Consider the following 18,424-nt stretch of genomic DNA (forward strand, 5'->3'; position numbering starts at 1 on the left):
TTGATGCTTAATTTTGAACAAAAAAAGTTTGAATCTTGTTCATTATTGGTGAAATTTGGTTGTTGCATGTTGAAGAGAAGGGTGAGGAACATTGGATGTGGAACTGAAGTGAAAATAGACGGATGAAACAGATCTGAAATCAAGAGATTGGCAACCTGCGACACCGTTCAAAAATGGTTTTTAACTGACCCACCGCAGATAAAGCCAGTCTTCACACATCCCTTCATGCAAACAAAGAGTTGCCTCACCAATGATACCATTGTTGCTCCACTATGCAAGAAGAATCAACTTGTCCTTCCATCGAGGCCAAAGTCATTGCATGGTTTATTACTAGAGAGCGTAGTGTGTCAATTTGAAACCCTACATCAATGGACACAATCTTAGATGGACACAATCTTAGCAAGGATCTAGTGGTTCACATAGCACATATGTTTTTACCATAAAAAAAAAAAGCACATATGTCACTTTTGGGTTGGGACTAGAAAGGATGGTTGTGACCACCAAAAGAAACAAGGTAACAAAATGACATCTAAAGCCCAAATAATGTGGGGATCTAAAAGAACTCATTTTGGTCTCAGATTTAACGAGATAAAGAAGATCCTTCGCTGCTTTTCCGTTTCCTCTGACAAAAAGAATTGCTAAACCATCCTCTTTATCACAAAGAAACTTGGAATATGCAAGTGATTCGTTAAGATGGAACTAAATCAAAGAGTTTTCTTCACCAGGAAACTTACAAAATATACTTTTTTTTTTTGGTCCTTTGGCCACCAGTCTCCATGGGAAAAGGGGCCCCACGTGACTAATCTGGCTCGAGATACAGTAGTGATGTCCCTGACCACAAATGTATTATTTTTTACCTCAAAGGGGATCGAACCCGGGCTAGAAGCTTAGGCGAAATCCCTTAAGGAAATGCACATTCTACACTTGTGCCACCCCTTGTGAAATGAGTGATTTAGATTAATTTTTTTTTTGTCAATGGAGTGATTTAGATTTTAAAGTCGATGAAATTTTTTATAGGGACTAAAAGAATGAAGCCTAGTTTTGCCCAATAAGAATTCCATTGGGTGGAGGCCCAAAAGCCCAACCCACGAACACTGATCTAAAACGAAAGAGTCATCATAGCTTTCTTCTTGTATCTTCTCCTCCACCACCATCAACAAGACGAGTCTGTTCTGTTGAGCCATGGAGGTTGCAACCGCTGCTTCAACTACCTTCGCTCTGAACAAGCCTATGCTAGCGTTGCCGTCTTCCTCACGAGCCATATCAACACCTACCCGAGCCATTAAATCCTCAGCCTCCGTCAGGACCACTCTCGCCACCGACTTCGTCGTTCATTCCGCTCCAATTAGCAGCTCCTCTTCCCTTTTCTCCGGCCACAAGCTCCGACCTTCATGCCTCAATCCGGCGTCGTTTCGTGGTTCTGGTAAAAGAGGCGTTGTCACCATGGTACTATTCTTCAACTCTTCTCAACATTCACGTTTCTATTGAGTGGTTTGAATTGGATAACAGATGAGACACTGTAAAAGGGTTATGCTTTAGGTTAGGTTTAGGGATTGTTGTATGAAAAGATGAAATGGTCGAAATTTGTGAACTTTGAAGCATATACAATTTGAGCTTGAGTTGGGTATGGAGTTGTGGAATTTGACCCATAGTGTGATTGGATAAGAATTGGGTAGTTTTATTGTGATGGATACTATAAGGTACAAGGAAGAAGACACGTTTTAGAACAGAGTTCTGTAGGCAGAAAATAAGGGATTGGAATTTGGAAATGTATCAGTGGGTAATTGAGGTCAATTGTCTTAACAAATAAGGCACTTTTTTAACTGTCATTGACAAGATGTTAGATGCATGCCTTGCCTGAACTATAAGGTGCCAACTGCCAAGTGGCACTGGCCTCTTATGCTGCCTTGCCATGACAGCTTCGGAGCCTTTTGGTAGCAAGTGAATAAGCTGATTATAAGCTATATAAGATCTTATGCAGATGAATATTCACTTTAATTTTACTTTAATGATGCAATTTAGAGGTTATTTTCCTTATCCATGTATATGTACATGTTTAAGTATAATTATGCATTTTTGGTTGGATCTTATGATCCGATGTACGGCAATCTTTCACCCCCTCTGGATCCTAAGTAAGATCTTGAACTTGGCAACATTGGGGAGAGTTTTTTTTTATGGATTCTCTATGAGTCAACAACACACAAAGTTTCTTCAGATTCTCCTCAGTAGATATGCAGAGAAGACGTGGAGCTCATCATGTATTAGTTATTTATTTATTTGTTTGTTTGTTTCTATGTTCTGTGTATGTTTAGAAAACAAATCCCATGTTTCTTATTTGTTTTTCTTCTTGTTTTGAAAATAGACTCATGCATGTAGATCAATATTGTTGATCATAGAGAGGACTTATTTACTCATGGATGTGCGATGTCTCAAACAAACAGACTCTACGTAGTTTACATAATTCCTTAATGTAATGTTCAGGCATGATTCATATATTATGAAAATAAGTGGGATAACTTGTATGTACAGTATTTAATGGCACATGCGGACGTGATGTTGCTACCAGTATAATCTATTCAGGTTTGGTGCTCATTTTTTCCCCTTTATCCTTGGATAGGTAATTCCTTTTTCAAGAGGAAGTGCATGGGAGCAGCCTCCACCGGACTTGGCTTCTTACTTGTACAAAAATCGAATTGTTTACTTGGGCATGTCTCTTGTTCCATCTGTCACAGAGTTGATACTAGCTGAGTTTCTCTACCTTCAATACGAGGATGATCAAAAACCTATTTACCTATACATTAACTCCACTGGGACAACTAAAGTAAGTAATTTATTTATTTATACAACCTAGGATGTTGTCTTTTCCTTGAGAAATAATCTTGTCCACATCTTGATGTATGCTGATGTATTTGTTTCTTTAAAGCATTTGTTTTATTGCTTGATGCTGAACAAGAACATGTGGTAAGAGGGAACAAGAGGGTGGGGCACTAGGGAGTGTGTGGATCAGAGGAGAGATTTCTGAATTAGATGTGACAGTTCCAATGTCACCTCTTAATTAGAAGTAAAATTTGTTTTGAAGTATGAATGCAAATTTTTGGCATTAATAAGAATAATTTTTTAATATTATTCCCTATTGCTGTGTACCTTGATCAAAATTTTGCTTGCATCTTTTCAACTTAGACATGCTTATGTCCTACTGTTATTCCCTACTGTTAATCTTAAATGTATATTCATATGAATTTTGGTAAGCACAATTTTGGTAGCAGTTGCATGTAATTGTGAATTGGGTATAGACATATGGGCTAGCAGTTATTGGAAACGAGTACACTGTCTCGAAATCAAATTGTGTACAGAAAATGCAACTGTTTAGCTCAGTCCAACCTGACCTAAGTACTATCTTGTGCAAGCATTTCTCTTGAGGTGAGAGAGAAGTGCGAGTGCAGTCTTGTTAGATAAATCCTAGCTAAAGTCTGTGGATCAACCAGCCTCGCTTTTTATGGCTACATTAGCTTATGGAGCTTAGATGAGAGCCCAAAATAATGGAGCTAGGATTTTGGGTTAAAGGTAGACTAATATTGAATAACTTGCTTGATAGCCAATGATATATTGAAACTAACATATTGACAACTGCACGCGAATCTGATTTTTGTTTAGAAACTAGATAAAGAAGGATGAAATTTGAAATTTCCAGGAACTGCCACTAAATATACTATTTTCTAGGTTTAAGGAACTCCCTACCACTAACCAATATTTTTTCGGCTTAAGATTTTTACACCATTGAGCTGTGGTGCTTTCATTTCTGGCTACTGCAATGTGAACCATGGCCCCTTTTCTTTGCCAAGCAGAAAGGAATAAATAATTCCAATTGAATGCTAGAATAATGGTGCTCTGGTGTCCATGAAAATATCGATGGGTTTAATACAATCTTGTTTCCTTCTTTCAGGGAGGTGAGAAGTTGGGTTATGAGACTGAAGCATTTGCAATTTATGATGTCATGAGGTGATTATCTCTATGTTTTCTGTGATCATGTAATCTATTCTTTTTGTCATATTTATGTTGAGTCATAAAGCATATACATTAGTGCATAGGTGTCATTGAAAAATGTTCTATACGGTTTTAGTTTATTTTCTTTGTTTCACCTTGTATCACATGTGTGGGTTGTAAGGTGTAGAAGATCTTGTGTTGCCAATGCTTTCATAGGCACAGGTACACAGCTGCTATTTTAATAGTGTGTGGGACCCAACATGAGTCCCTTTGAACGGAAGTAATCTGAGTGGCTGTACCTATACTATGCACATCCTACTGGAGTAATTTTCATCAGCAGTGATTATTTAGCTGATTTCAATATCTATGGCTAGTCTTTAAGTGGGCATGATGTCAAATATTATTGATGGAATAACTATTTAGTCTTCCCTGCATAACCGCATAATTAGGAGACATATTGTGTCTTTAATTGTATAATTTGTTCCCAACTTACCGAAGTTCCTGTAGAAAGTTTCTTCTTATAAACTTAGCTAAGTTTTTCTGCTACAGGTATGTCAAGCCTCCTATTTTCACTCTCTGTGTTGGTAATGCTTGGGGAGAGGCAGCCTTACTTTTGGCTTCTGGTGCAAAGGGTAATCGTTCGGCTTTGCCATCATCGACAATAATGATGAGACAGGTTTGTTATCAAACCATTCTTTCCTGTGCTCAGTTTGATGTATGCCTTGGGTGTGGGGGGGGGGGGTCTTTTATCCAAACATCTTAAACACATTATCATTCTCAATTTTGCAGCCAATTGCAAGGTTTCAAGGTCAAGCGACAGATGTTAATCTTGCAAGGAGAGAAGTCAATAATGTGAAGACAGAATTGGTTAGAACAATAATTATCTAGTTTACTTTGATCTATATTATGTAGTTAAGGTCCTGTTGCAAATGATCATTGTTATCTGTAAAGCTATATGAACCTATGCATTCTTTTTGTTTTAGTCCCATCAAGATATCTAACTCAGTTTGTAGAGCTATGGCCAAATCTTTGTTTGCCTTCAAAGGTTTCAAGTTCCAATCTCAAAGATTAAGATTGTGAATTATGACTTGTTTCAGAAAATATACATATTTGTGCTTCTCCATGGACTTCTAAATGTTTTTGATTTGAAGTTTGGACTTGAGTGTTGGTTTCAATGATCTTCTTTAAAAAGATTGATTAAAGGTTATTTTCATAACTCACATACACCCTTTAACTTCTTTCAAGGTTAAATTGTATGCAAAGCATATTGAAAAATCACCTGAGCAGATTGAAGCTGATATTCAGCGGCCGAAGTATTTTAGCCCTAGTGAAGCTGTTGAGTATGGAATCATAGATAAGGTAATTGCCATATATAGGGTGGACTTCTTATGGATTTTTTTATTTTCCTTGAAACTCAAATTTACTGCCCTTTTCAGGTATTATACAATGAGCGAGGCACTGCAGATCATGGAGTTGTTTCTGACCTGAAAAGGGCACAACTTATTTAACCATCGGGAATTTCGCTCACTATTCTCTTGGAGTTTTCAGGTAAAATACATCTGCAGTAATAATCATATTAGACACTTAATGCAACTTCAGGATTGAATAAATTTATCATATTAGACACTTAATGCAACTTCAGGATTGAATAAATTTATCTCAGGATAACAGTAACTTCCTCTGTTAACTAACACATTTTTAAAATCTTGGGGTTCTTCATTATTACTTTGCCAATCTGTTTGTGGTGCCTAGGAGCTTGAGTGCATGTGAAACTAGGATTGGTTAATTAGGTGATCACCTGATTTCAAAAGTTTGCTGTTTAAACTTGCTTTTATCTTTTGGTATTTGCAATTATTGAATGGGTAATTGCCTATCTGTGGGATTACCAAAAGACCGGATCAGTACTGTCACATAGTTATACCCAAGATCTAGAATATGGCGTCCAAGACCAACATTGGTAATAACTGAGTATCATAAACTAACACCTTGATACTATATTTACACACAAGTAGGGTGAGATCATCACATCTATAAAACAACCAAAAAGACGGGGTCAAATAGAAGGAATGTACTCATAGAAAGGTTCCATCGTCCAAAAAGAACATCTAAGTTAGATTCATGCTAGTCGTCTCCAGAAGCTAGTCTACTACTGAGGTGGTAGGGGTAAAGTATGAAACAATAGCAACGCAGAGGAGTGGGATGATAGTTTACAACCAAATTACACCTTTGAATGAACAAAGTCTACTCTACCACACAATCATATAGTTACTATTGAAACTAGTATTGATCACTAGAAGTATTAAATCAAACCCATAAGTTAAATTCTATCACACTCATTTATTTACAAATACACTAGGGCTCAACACTATTCTTAGTTTCTTACTCCCTACGGAGGCACTCATATATTGATTCTTAATTCGGATGGTGTTACCTCTCTCCTTACCCCAACCATTCAAGGTCATTTATCAGTTTATCTATGAAATATAATATTAGGGTGTTAGCTTATGATAAGGTCTCAGTTGTTACTAACGCTGGTTTTGGATTCATTAACCTGGATACTTGTGACCGTACTGATGCGGTCTTTATGTATATAACATATGCAGTATATGTATATGGCAATCCCACTTATCTTCAAGTTTTAAATTTTTTTGAGCTTTATAAATTTATATTAAAATATCCCAATTTCGGGCGTGGGGATGTCATCACTTTGGTCGTTTAATACCACAAAATGTATTGTTTTGTTCTTGTCGGAAATGAGAGAAGTTTTTCCTAAAAAACACAGCTTTAAACTCTGTAAAAATATACAAAATACATTCACAAGTTGAAACAGGAAGTAATAATACCAACTGCATAAAGTCTAAAAACACAAATGGGAGGCTTGCTCTAGCATAAGTGATAGAAATCTTGATCCACATGAATCCTTGGTTGGGGAACTCACTAACAGCATGATCCAGATTCCAGTTACTGGTATTTTTCTATTCCTCATCTATCTTACGAGTTGGAAAGTTGAATGCCGTCACACCTTACTATGTAATTGGTTACATACAAAAAATAAAACACAGAAGGAATGGGTTGTAAAACTACAAATTGCTCCAAATGAGTAGAGCCTTCTTAAACAGACACAAAATATTTCAAAAATGCATAGTTGATCAACAAGAATACAGCTTGTATGTATCCATGAAATCATAATTAGCAATTTCCAGTAATAAACACATCAGACATACTATTTACACTTAAGGGTCCGTACTGCTCTCCATGGAGGCATTCCAATCTCAAAATCCGAGGTGGGAGCAAGTTTTTCCATACTCTGGTAGATATCTGTCTATTCTCAAGACTCTGCTACCGCAACTTTCTTATGATTTGGAACACCCTCAGCACAAGTTTCTCACACTTATGGTCTAAAAAGTGAATTTCTACTCAGCGACATCCACAAGCTCTGTAGTTTCTGTTTTTTTTCTATTCAACTAATAAGTGCAAGCATTCGTAGGTTCCCGATTAAAACGGATTGGTGTTATTTTCATGGCCATATGACTCATGCAATTTTTTTCACGTACAATGCTAAGTTGCTCTGGGCTGTTTGGTTTACTGGTTTACATCTTGCATTTGCTTTGCAGATATTTCAGACATGTCTCTTTGTTTACATCCGTTATAGTAATTGTTACTTTTCACTTTTAACAAAATAGACCTCTCTGTATGTGTGTGTGTTGTGTGTTGTGTGTTGTGTGTTTTGTGTGTGTGTTTGCGAGTGTGCCCGTGTTGTTGATGGAATTTGTTCCTGATCATGATTGCAGAAAATTGCGTGCAAACGTAGTTTAGATCAAGCCAAGATGAAGGATCTTGAAGATCAGCAATCAAACTGGAAATCGGTGCAGCAACTAATAGTACATTAGAATTTGAGTGTCAATACCATAGATTCATTACATTGCCCTCCCTAACAATAGGCAGTAGTATCTACTCCTACGCGTCCTGTAATATGCTGTGTACATGATTGTATTCTGCTTCATTCAAATTTAGTCACTATTAATTGCTGTCTCAGTATAAGAACGAAACTCAATTACCATTGATGGCAATGTTCAGCCAAAGTTGAGAAACATGCTTTTACAAATTTCAAACATCCAAGAAGTGTTGTGAAATGAAATGAGTATAATATTCAAATACATGCACTATCACGTTCTTAATTTGAAAATAAAATGATCTTAGTGGAGTATTTTTGGTTTATATATCAATATTATAATTATTAGCTTTGAAGTTTTAAGCACTATCTTTGCTACTGTTCGCATGAACAGCTGCATGTTCAAGACTCTCTTGGAGCTCCATGCAATTCGAAGAAGGCACCAAATGGACGGCTTGGCTTAAGAATCACCTACTCCAATACATTTCAAAGTTCAAACTCATTGGATGAATCCTTTCCTATGGATTCATCACTTGCCCCTTGTATTCCACTATCCCAATTCCCACACAACAAATCCTCTAACTAATACAATAATAAAAGTAAACACACTGTACACGCAATTTGTATGCAATTTTTACATTTTTCTGTGTTTTTTTAAATTGAAGAAAACATGTAAATATTGATCAAATGGTATATGAGTAGTATAGTGATTTATAATCATCTTGAAAGAAAGAATAATCAATAAAAATAGTTGCGTATTTTAACTTATACAACTAAGGCAAGTTAAACCTTAATTCATAATTGTTTTGTGTAATAATTATAGTGATGTTAGTTCTGAGTTCTCTCATACTTGTAAAGCATACACCCTATTATTACTTGGCGGCAGGAACAAATAAAGGGACTTATTGCCAGCACTATTATTATTGTTGCCACCCATTACTACTTTTTACATAGTTGAAGAAGATGATTCATTTGGCCTGAACGAGACCCAAGTAGTCCAAATTACCACTTGTCCAATTCAGAGTCATACCAATTCATGAATCTTTGAGTGCGTTACCCCCTAACGTGGCTGCTACATATTTAACTACACCATGAATCTAGAATAATAATTAGCATTGAAACTTTTATACCACACATCCGGCAGAAAAAAAATGTGGGAGGAAAGACATAAAATTAGAGGATATAGGTAAGGAAAGAAAGTGAAGGTGTTGAGAGAAGAAGTCTTTGTTGTAAAAAAATTCCCCTACTGTTATTCTTTGGTTGTTGGAATAGACAACAGCCGTAATTCATTTATATTTCTGTGACAATTCCTAATCTAAAAGGGTAAAAAAGTTTAAAGAATAGAAATAGTGTGTCTTGGGATAAAATTAAAATTTGTAGGGTATCATGATTGTGAATCTTGAGTGGAGCTGCAAGTACATGGATCTTCCCAATAAACTGTTACAACAAAACAAAGTTAGGCATTGTGCCATTGCAATAATAAGTTCAGATACTATTTCCCTCAAGGTTGAATAATTAATATTGCCTTTTATAGTCCCCAAGTGGTACAAAATGTGGATTACCACCTGTCCTCTGAATTAAGAGTCCTGTACTATAAATATGACCCCATATCTTTACTACCTATCTCATCATTCTTGGCTCATACACTTCAATTTATTGCATTGGTCACTCTTAATTGCTGAATTTCTCTCGTCTTTCAACTTGAGATTTTTTTTATTCTGACATGGAATTTAGTGTTAAACACCAAATTGGCCTTGTTTGTGGCATGCTACTCTTAGCTGCACTGTGTAATTCACAGGAATCTTTTACTGACTCCAGAGCAACATATTATGGTAGCCCTGATTGCTATGGGACTCCAAGTATGACCTCCTCCTCTATTTCACTAATGACCTTGATATTTTGAAACTATGTATTTAGCACACTTGAATCAACTTATTTTTTATCACAATCAATTTTGGCAAGCAGAAGCTACTCACATAGAAGCTTCTCTCCAAAAATTGATTATGGTTTTAGAATTAATAATTGAAGGATTTCCAAACATGCTAATTTTTTTCTTTCTTGAACAAGGGAATTTAGAGAATTTGCTTTGATGATTTATGCTCAACTCAAATGCTTTTAGAGTAAAATGAGCACAGTGAGTGTGACATTATGCGTTGATATTTGTTTTAGGGGGAGCATGTGGCTTTGGTGAATATGGAAGAACAGTGAATGATGGCAGTGTTGCAGGAGTCTCTAGGCTATGGAAGAATGGAAGTGGCTGTGGTGCATGTTATCAGGTAGTTTTCTTTCCCTTTTCAAATCAGCGACTTAATTCTGATAAAAAACAAACATGCTGCTATAAAGCTCCTGCTATGCACGAGGTTCAGGGAGAAGTTGAATCCATTTTGTGAATCTAATGTTTGGCAGTTTTACCTTGCATTTTGCAATAGACTGATTCTACAGTTCAAACATGTATTGCAAAATCACATGATATCAATCATACTATTACGCTACACCCGATTTAATCCTAATAATAACTAGTAAAGAAAGCTTCATCACTATGGAACAAAATTTTGATATGGAAAAAGAACTTTACCAAAAATAATTGATGATGATGATTCAGGTAAGGTGCAAAGTGCCACAATACTGTGATGAAAATGGAGCATATGTGGTGGTAACAGATTATGGTGAGGGAGACAGAACAGACTTCATCATGAGCCCACGTGGCTACTCAAGATTGGGAAGCAATGAAGCTGCATCTGCAGAATTGTTCAAATACGGTGTAGTGGATGTTGAATACAGAAGGGTACCCTGCAAATACAATGGCTATAACATAGTGGTTAAGGTCCATGAACACAGCAAAAACCCTAACTACTTTGCTGTCCTGGTACTCTATGTAGAAGGAATATACGATGTCACTGCTCTTGAGATGTGGCAGGTACACATATTTCTGGCACAAATACATTGAGCATATAGCATATTTAGATGAGTTTCTGTTTTACCAAAATTAATTCTCAGGCATAGAAGTTGCTATGAGAAGCTTTAGTGCATATTTGGAAATTCATGAGCAATTTATTCTAAAGTCAATATCAATTTTTGGAAAAGGCTTCCATGAATAGTTTCTAAATGTCAGAACTGATTCTGAAGAAAAAGAAGCAAAATTATGTTAGAACTGATTTCTCAAAGTTAATAATCTCTAAGTTATTAGAGTTCATGTTTTGATTGACAGTTGTAAAACACAGTAAGAGCAAAATTATAGTTCAGAATCGTTAAAACTAAGAGAAGTTGTTTCTGCTCATCATGATTTTGACTTCATTGTGGTTTTCTACCGTGTATCCAAATATGCACCAAAACATAAATTGTGTCATGAATATTGAGTATTGACTTATAGTTATGTTTGAATCAACACTTTCCCCATGAATCAATTCTGACACCAAGAAGTTAACCTCAGTAGCTTCACTCGAGAGTTGATTTTTGGCTTTAAAATCAATTTGTAAAAGAATTTCCAAGCTTGTAATTATAAAAATAGTTCATTTTAAGTTTGGTAAGAGTGCTGCAATGTAGTTTTTTTTTCCTTTCTGAATTTTGACTCTTGAAATGCTGTGAATGTTGCAGGAAGACTGCCAAGAATGGAGGCCTCTACGCAGGGCAACTGGGGCAGTGTTTGACTATGAGAACCCTCCAAGTGGTGAAATCAACTTGAGGTTCCAAGTGAGTGGCAAGGGAGGGCTTTATTGGGTGCAGTCCAAGAATGCTATACCTAGTGATTGGAGGGGTGGAGCTGCATATGACACCATGGTTCAGCTTAATTAGAAACAACAAAGCACTTTGAGATACATGGATCGCAGATTATAAAATAGATTATAAAATAGATTATAGATATGCACCAATATCCAATTTGTTACTAGTTTGTGTCACTCTAAGCATGTGCTGCTGTGTGGATGTTGATGATCTTTTGTATGGGAGACTAAAATAATATGGGACTTCATGTATGAGATTGCATGGAATTTGAATAAAATAAAGTGTAATACCCTTTCTCCAATAATGATATATACACAACTCCTTTTTTATACACTTTATTTCCACTTATTTTTATCATCTATCACATCTTATACTTTCTCTCTTACTTTTTTTTCTTCTTATCTCTCATCCTTCACCTCTTTCCACCTCATTTTGAGGTGTGAACGAATAATTATTTTCCTTTCTTCTTTATTGGTGTTGGTAATTAACAAGGTAGTTACCCGTGCGATGCACGGATACTCCTTTATACGGAATGAAAAAAAAATATTATGGATAATTTACAACCCGATCTAAATTAATTCACATATTTTCATCTTACGATGTTTTAAAATCCAAACATACCTCTTCATTTATGAAATTTTAATATTTTTAGTTTCTAAATTACTTATTATGTAATATAAAAAAATGAATAAAATAAATACACGTGACAAATTTTTTGTTTGTATTTAAATAGACACAAAACACAATTAATTTTATCATATAAAAAATGGAATCAATATTAATAATTTTTTTTAAAGCTTTATGTTTATTTTATTGTAATTATAAATGCTATGCAAGTTAATTATGATATACGAACTGGTTTTTTTATTTTAAATATTATTCACTATATTTCATCTAATATCTCTAAATACAAAATTAGATTATTCTGTTTCATTTCCATTTTAAATTTTATTAAATTATTTTAATTTTATCATATCACCGACTTAATAAATATAAAAAAGTCTTCCAAAGCAGCAAAATCTAAATATAAAAAAACTTGGTATAAATATTAAAACATCTCAATTCAATATAAACTTGGTCCAGCTGATTGGCTTGCTCGTCATGGTGCTTTCTCTCAAGTCGCGGGTGTCAAGGACTTTGCTGCTGCTCCTCCGGAGCTGGAGTATTTCCTGTTGAAGGATAGGCTAGTCATGTGCTAGTCCCCCTGGTTTCTTTCTTTTCTTGATTCGCTTTTGTTAATTTTCCGATGTACCAAAAAAAAATATAAATATTAAAACATCTCAATTCAATATCTTCTATGATATCCATAATATATACAACAAATTTAAGATAAGTAACAAACAATTCCAAACGGGAGCTATTTTTAGTATTTAATAAATGCTATATCTTGAATAATATATGGCATAATGTAACATAATCTTGGTTTTGTACAATATAATTAGACCGTGGATTTAATTTAGATGTGGAGCGAAAGAAACTTACACAAACATACAATTACATGACACCATTTTCAATTATAAATGTTTTGCATTTAAATTTAATTATGATATACAAATTAATGAAAACAATTAGTAGATAATTAAAATTAATAATATTAGTTGTAATTTTATTTTTATAAGAAATATTTATTAAAACAAGTTTTAAATGAAATTATATATAACATTATATTATAAAAATAGTGCAACAAACCTGTAAGATATGATACTCGGAGCCTTTTTTGGCAAACAATGTGATGAACCCTATGATTACTTTGCTTGTTCTATAGGTGAACCAAAACATTTATAAGAAAAAATGAGTGGTGAAAGCTCTAAAGTCAGCAATATCTTGAGAGAGAAGAGAATTTGAATCTGAAAAACAGCAGTCTTCCCAACTATAAAGAAAACCCCATACTTGAATTTCTCTTTTTATAAGCTTATCAGGATTGAAGAGTTCTAGTAGGGAATAAAATAGAAAGTGGATGAAAATAAAATAAGAAAAGGAACATATTGTGAACTACCCATGTTACAACATGTTATCCTAAAAATCATGATGATTAACCACTCTATCCTAATCACATAGCATTTAAACTATTGCTTGGACTGATTTCATGTTGATTATAAATTCAACCAAACCATGTCAACAATAATGCCCCAAGTTTATCAACATGGAGTGATTCATATTCTCCAACCAAAGCAAAGCAAGAATTTTTCTGATAGCCAATTCTGTCACTCCAAAAGCAAGCACAGTCAAAGAAAACAAACTGACTTGACCAATCCTTCTTACTCTGGATGCCTAGCAAGCAATGACATAGGAAGAAACTAATAAAACATAGAAGAATTCGTGTTTTACATGGCTCAAATATAGTTTTAAAGCATTGAGCTGTAAACATAATAAAATAGACTGTTAAATTTAGCTTGAGTAATTTGTAATAATACCACATGAGGTGCAAAAGTCTTTGATTTCTTCCGCTTTAAAATAGCCATAGCCTTAAAAAGTCCTCTCTTTTCTCCTTGCCTAAAACATGATCAAGCTTGAGCAGATCAGGCACAGCGTTTGCAATTTGCAGTAACCGGCAAACTTTGTAATAACATAAGATAGAACAGCATCAATAAATAGGAAAAAGTTAACACGTCTGGGAAGGCTATGCATGTGCGACTCAGAAGACGAGACTCCCGCGGTAGCCATTGACACGCAAACTCGAAAGGAGAAATCAATTGCTTAAAAGTTAATCAGATCAAACTTCGAGCTTCTTTCCAATATGACTTGAATAATCCAGGCAAAATGTTGAAACTTGGAAACACTCAGGTCTGGAAGGGGGGGAAAAGAAAAAGGGAAATTAGAAAGATTGTTTATCTGTCTGCTATCCCTATTCAATAATCTGAAATTTGATCAAAGACAATATTAACAATGACACTGTTGGTGATAAAGAAGAGAGTGGCTTCTCCAACTTCTCTAAACATTGGGAACTATATAGCTTTTCATCTTGAAACTCTAAAGGTGAACTTTTTATAGATTGAACATTTTTTTCCTCCAAAGATGTGGGTAGAATGTCAGATTTGTCAGAGATATTAGGATTCTCAGTAACTAATTTTCCAATGACACTTTCATCATTTTCAATGCGAGTAAATTGTGAATGATCTAATCCAATATCTTTCAACTTCATTTCAGAGTTTGTCTCCACAATGTTCTCCGAAACTGATTCATGGGGGAATCGCATCCTATAAAACTCAAGCTTTGCTTCCAAGTCTTCTATTTCTTTTTCCTTTTCAGCAAGAAGGTTGTTAGCCTTTTGCAAAGCTTCTGTTTCATACTCTGACTCCTCATCCATCACTCTAAATTATTGCAAGGCTTCCATGTGTAATGTTGCCTTTTCTTCCTGTAGCCTAGTGATCATGGCTAATGCTCGACTCCCAGCAACTGCAGAAGCATTTCTTTCTTCCTCCAGCTCTTTATACAAAGCATTTAAACGTTTCCGGTCATGATCAACTTGTCTTCTTAGTCTGTCAACCGAGCTTTCACCTTCGATTTCACTGTCAATGCTTCCATCAAGAGACAAACCAGACTCGTTTCTCTCAAGTGAAATAATTTTTTGAAGCATATGCATTCCAGCAGAGTTAGAAACATCAGAAGTCTTCACTTCATCGCTATTTAGACAATCTAGGACTGATATCATAAAAAGGCAGATCAGATCCTCGAGTGGCAGAAAATTATGACAACAATGTCTTCAAATCTTCACTAACTCTTGTAGAATCTTTCCCAGTCCAGACTTCTGCAAGCATGCCAGACAGCTACCTTCCTCTATTACCGACAGTTAACTTATAAGCATCGCCAAGATCCAGTAAAACAGAATTTTGCTGAGCAATATCGCTCGAAACAGGGGTTGGTTCAGATGTTGTCAGCAGTCAGCTTACTGCCTGACTTAACAATTTCCTCACCATCCATGGTGGGTCTTTGCTCAGATGTTAGCCCCACTTCAACAGTTGTTGAATCATCTATAAAACCAAAGTATTATGATTTTTTTCTTTTAGAAAGGTGGAGAACCAGTAAAATATCTCATGTACTAAGGGATTTCAGATAGTGAAAAAATAAATAGGTATTTTGGTTGCATATATATGCACCACACTTTTTTTTCTTCATTTATGAAATAGACATGGATATTAAAAACAAGATTATATCTTTTCATCAACCTTCTGCAAAGAATTATAAACACACAACTCCATCCTTCAAATCGAAGTGTTAAATAGTAGAGAAAAGAAACCACTAAATAGAACTTACAGTCTTCTTTTGATACTTGAAGAGGGATTCCAATTTTATTTGATGATGTAGGGACATCGTTGCAGGAAATATGCTCACTTGGTGAAGGACAAACATCACTTCTTTCAACCTGCTGCCAGTCATGTTCCACAAAACCATTCCCTCTTTCTGTTATTGTTGCTGAAGATTTATTATTCAATTCTTAAGGAAATGAAGAAGAAGAAAATGGAAACCTCACAGAACAGAAAAGAAATATCAACTAAAATTATAAATTACCAAAATCGTGTATTTATAAAAAGAATCTCTGCACACAGTGCCTTGAGTGGCTGCAATTAGATGGGACTAATTAAAGAATTAGAGAATGGAGACTTGAAGGAAAGGCAGAAGATAACAAAGAGATACTTGGTGATTTTCATGTTGTCTATGCTGTTGAGCATAGCAGGAGCATCTTTGCTTGGGTGGTGGTTCCACAAACATCATCCAGCAAATAGACACCTTTGGATGGTGCCTTTTGGCCTCATTTTAGACTACTTGCTGCCACCTTAAATCCAAAAGCTGACGAAATTCAAAGGAGCAGTAGCAGGAAAAAACATGCAGATTTGCAATCACAAAATGAGATTCACAGCAAGGCCAGAACCGTACAGTGCTAAGCAGAAAAAACAGAACAACCAGTTCCAAAAGATACAGTGCAGTACCTATGCAAAAGAAGCCAAAAACCAGAAAATTGCCATCTCTTAAGTGAATGAGCACAAACCGAATTGCAGACAGAAAGTAATGCAGATGAAAAGTGGTCAGAAAAGTAGTGAAAGGGAAAAGTAGCCACAAAAGGTAAATAGAAAAGTCAGCGACATAGATTGTTTTAGTGAAACCAAATAGAAAAATAAAAAGGTAACAAAAAAGTTCCTTATGGTGTACCTCAGCAACATTTATGAAAAACCCTAATGTGAATAGTGGAAAAAATGTTATCTCTTTGTAGTAGTTATAGATATTGCTATAAATAGACTGTAGGTACCAGTACGGATAAAAAGGGTACGGGTATGCTTATATTTTATATATAGTGAAAAGTCTTCACAATAAATTGTAAAGATAATTTTTATGCACTGAGGGTACACAATTATTTAAACACAACCCTTTATTTTATTAATTCATAATTAATTTTTTATTTAATAATATTTAAAATAGAAAATAGAATGATATGATTAAATAAATGTGTAAAACTTTTTACACCTCAATGTATAAAAATTAACCTCATCTAAAATACCCATTAATGTCAAAACTTTTTTTTTTGAAAGTCATTCATGTCAAAACTAACAAAGCAAATTGTAGAAATTGAAATTTGTGCATACTAAAAAAAACAAACTTAAATTAAATAACTTATCCACCATTTTTTTTTGAAAAGAGAAACATATCATAGATTAAAATAAAGGTCAAGGGAACAAAAACTTATCCACCATTAACCAATGTACGTGAACACTAACAAAGAAAATATGAGATAATTGATTGATGCAAATTCAGGACAGCGAAGAGCATTAAGGATTTTATGTGTGATACTAGTACTTTTACCCGTGCGATGCACAAGGATATTCATTCTTATTTTTTGTGTGTTTTTTCTAAATCTTTGTGTTTTTTTTTATATTTCGTGGATTAAAAGAACTAAATTTATTTTAGATATATAAAATCAGAGATTTGTATGTTTTTTTACTTAATGTTTGTTTTTTATTTTTTGAGTTGTTATTTAGTTTTTGCCTTTTGTACTTTTTTTCCTAAATGCTCCATTGATAGTATTTTTATATCAATATTGTACACAAAAGAAAATTCAGCAGCTTTGGACATCCAAATTTGAGGACTTAAGAGTTAAAAATTCAGCAATTTGGACATCAATGTTGTACACTCTCATTCACAAACAACACAGAGGGTTAAAAATGCAAGTGTGGGTTAATTACTTTCTTAAAAAATCTCCACCCAAGAAAAAAACTAACCCCAATATAAGTTGATCCCCAATGTTACAACTCTATGGCCCTATAATAAAGTAAAAAAATATCAAAATGTGACATCCCCGTGTTACATATGTTAAGTAAATAAATTATCAATAGTATTCTACATCTTCTTCATGTCCCATATGATAACTAAAAAATATCAAAATGTGATATCTCCATGTACATATGATAAGTAAAAAAGTTCAATGTCTTAAACTTGTTTTTATTTTTTCAAATAATGTTTTTGTAATTTATTTTATGATAAATCCAAATTGCACATTTTTTTTATATATTTCCCTTTTTTACTTTTGATTAATTTTAGATTACTTTGCACTTCTTATTACTTTATTTTTAGATTATATTTTTTAAGTTCTTTTTCTTTTTTAACCCAAAAAAAATCTTTTTCTTTTTTATTTAAAAAGAATCAAGTATCATGTAAATGATAATGTGTACAATAATCATAAGTGTTTAATTTTTTTGAGGTTATTAAGATGTTTATTACTTGTATATTAACAAAAATCAACTACCCTGTAAGATGTTTATATCGTAATACCAAAAAAATTGCTTCATTTTTCGCTTCATGTTTTTTATTTAAACATTCAAAATTACTACATGTTTT

The 18,424-nt window shown here is 34.3% G+C and overlaps 2 protein-coding genes and 1 long non-coding RNA gene across 5 annotated transcripts; 2 read left to right on the forward strand and 1 right to left on the reverse strand.

Moving 5' to 3' along the window:
• The first annotated feature begins 1,124 nt into the window (after positions 1–1,124).
• LOC130712121 (ATP-dependent Clp protease proteolytic subunit-related protein 4, chloroplastic) lies at positions 1,125–8,141 on the forward strand. The gene is made up of 8 exons (XM_057561962.1): positions 1,125–1,446; positions 2,618–2,821; positions 3,944–3,999; positions 4,534–4,660; positions 4,774–4,851; positions 5,230–5,343; positions 5,421–5,532; positions 7,776–8,141. The coding sequence occupies exons 1-7, from the start codon at positions 1,183–1,185 to the stop codon at positions 5,490–5,492; spliced, it is 915 nt and encodes a 304-aa protein (XP_057417945.1). The 5' UTR covers positions 1,125–1,182; the 3' UTR covers positions 5,493–5,532; positions 7,776–8,141.
• Positions 8,142–9,491: 1,350 nt separating this feature from the next.
• On the forward strand, positions 9,492–11,927 carry LOC130716195 (expansin-like B1). The gene is made up of 4 exons (XM_057566395.1): positions 9,492–9,735; positions 10,046–10,152; positions 10,479–10,793; positions 11,471–11,927. The coding sequence occupies exons 1-4, from the start codon at positions 9,600–9,602 to the stop codon at positions 11,666–11,668; spliced, it is 756 nt and encodes a 251-aa protein (XP_057422378.1). The 5' UTR covers positions 9,492–9,599; the 3' UTR covers positions 11,669–11,927.
• A 905-nt stretch (positions 11,928–12,832) lies between these two features.
• Positions 12,833–16,616, reverse strand: LOC130715978 (uncharacterized). 3 transcript variants are annotated; one of them, XR_009011826.1, is made up of 3 exons: positions 16,525–16,616; positions 15,851–16,384; positions 12,833–15,567 (listed from the first exon to the last, which is right to left on the reverse strand). It is a non-coding gene; the product is annotated as an uncharacterized LOC130715978 (long non-coding RNA). The 3 variants fall into 3 exon arrangements; XR_009011828.1 differs by having other exon boundaries at positions 15,851–16,155; positions 16,232–16,611; XR_009011827.1 differs by having other exon boundaries at positions 15,851–15,997; positions 16,106–16,611.
• Between the last annotated feature and the right edge of the window lie 1,808 nt (positions 16,617–18,424).

Source organism: Lotus japonicus, chromosome 4, assembly GCF_012489685.1.
Source record: "Lotus japonicus ecotype B-129 chromosome 4, LjGifu_v1.2".
In the NCBI taxonomy this organism is placed as follows: Eukaryota; Viridiplantae; Streptophyta; class Magnoliopsida; order Fabales; family Fabaceae; genus Lotus; species Lotus japonicus.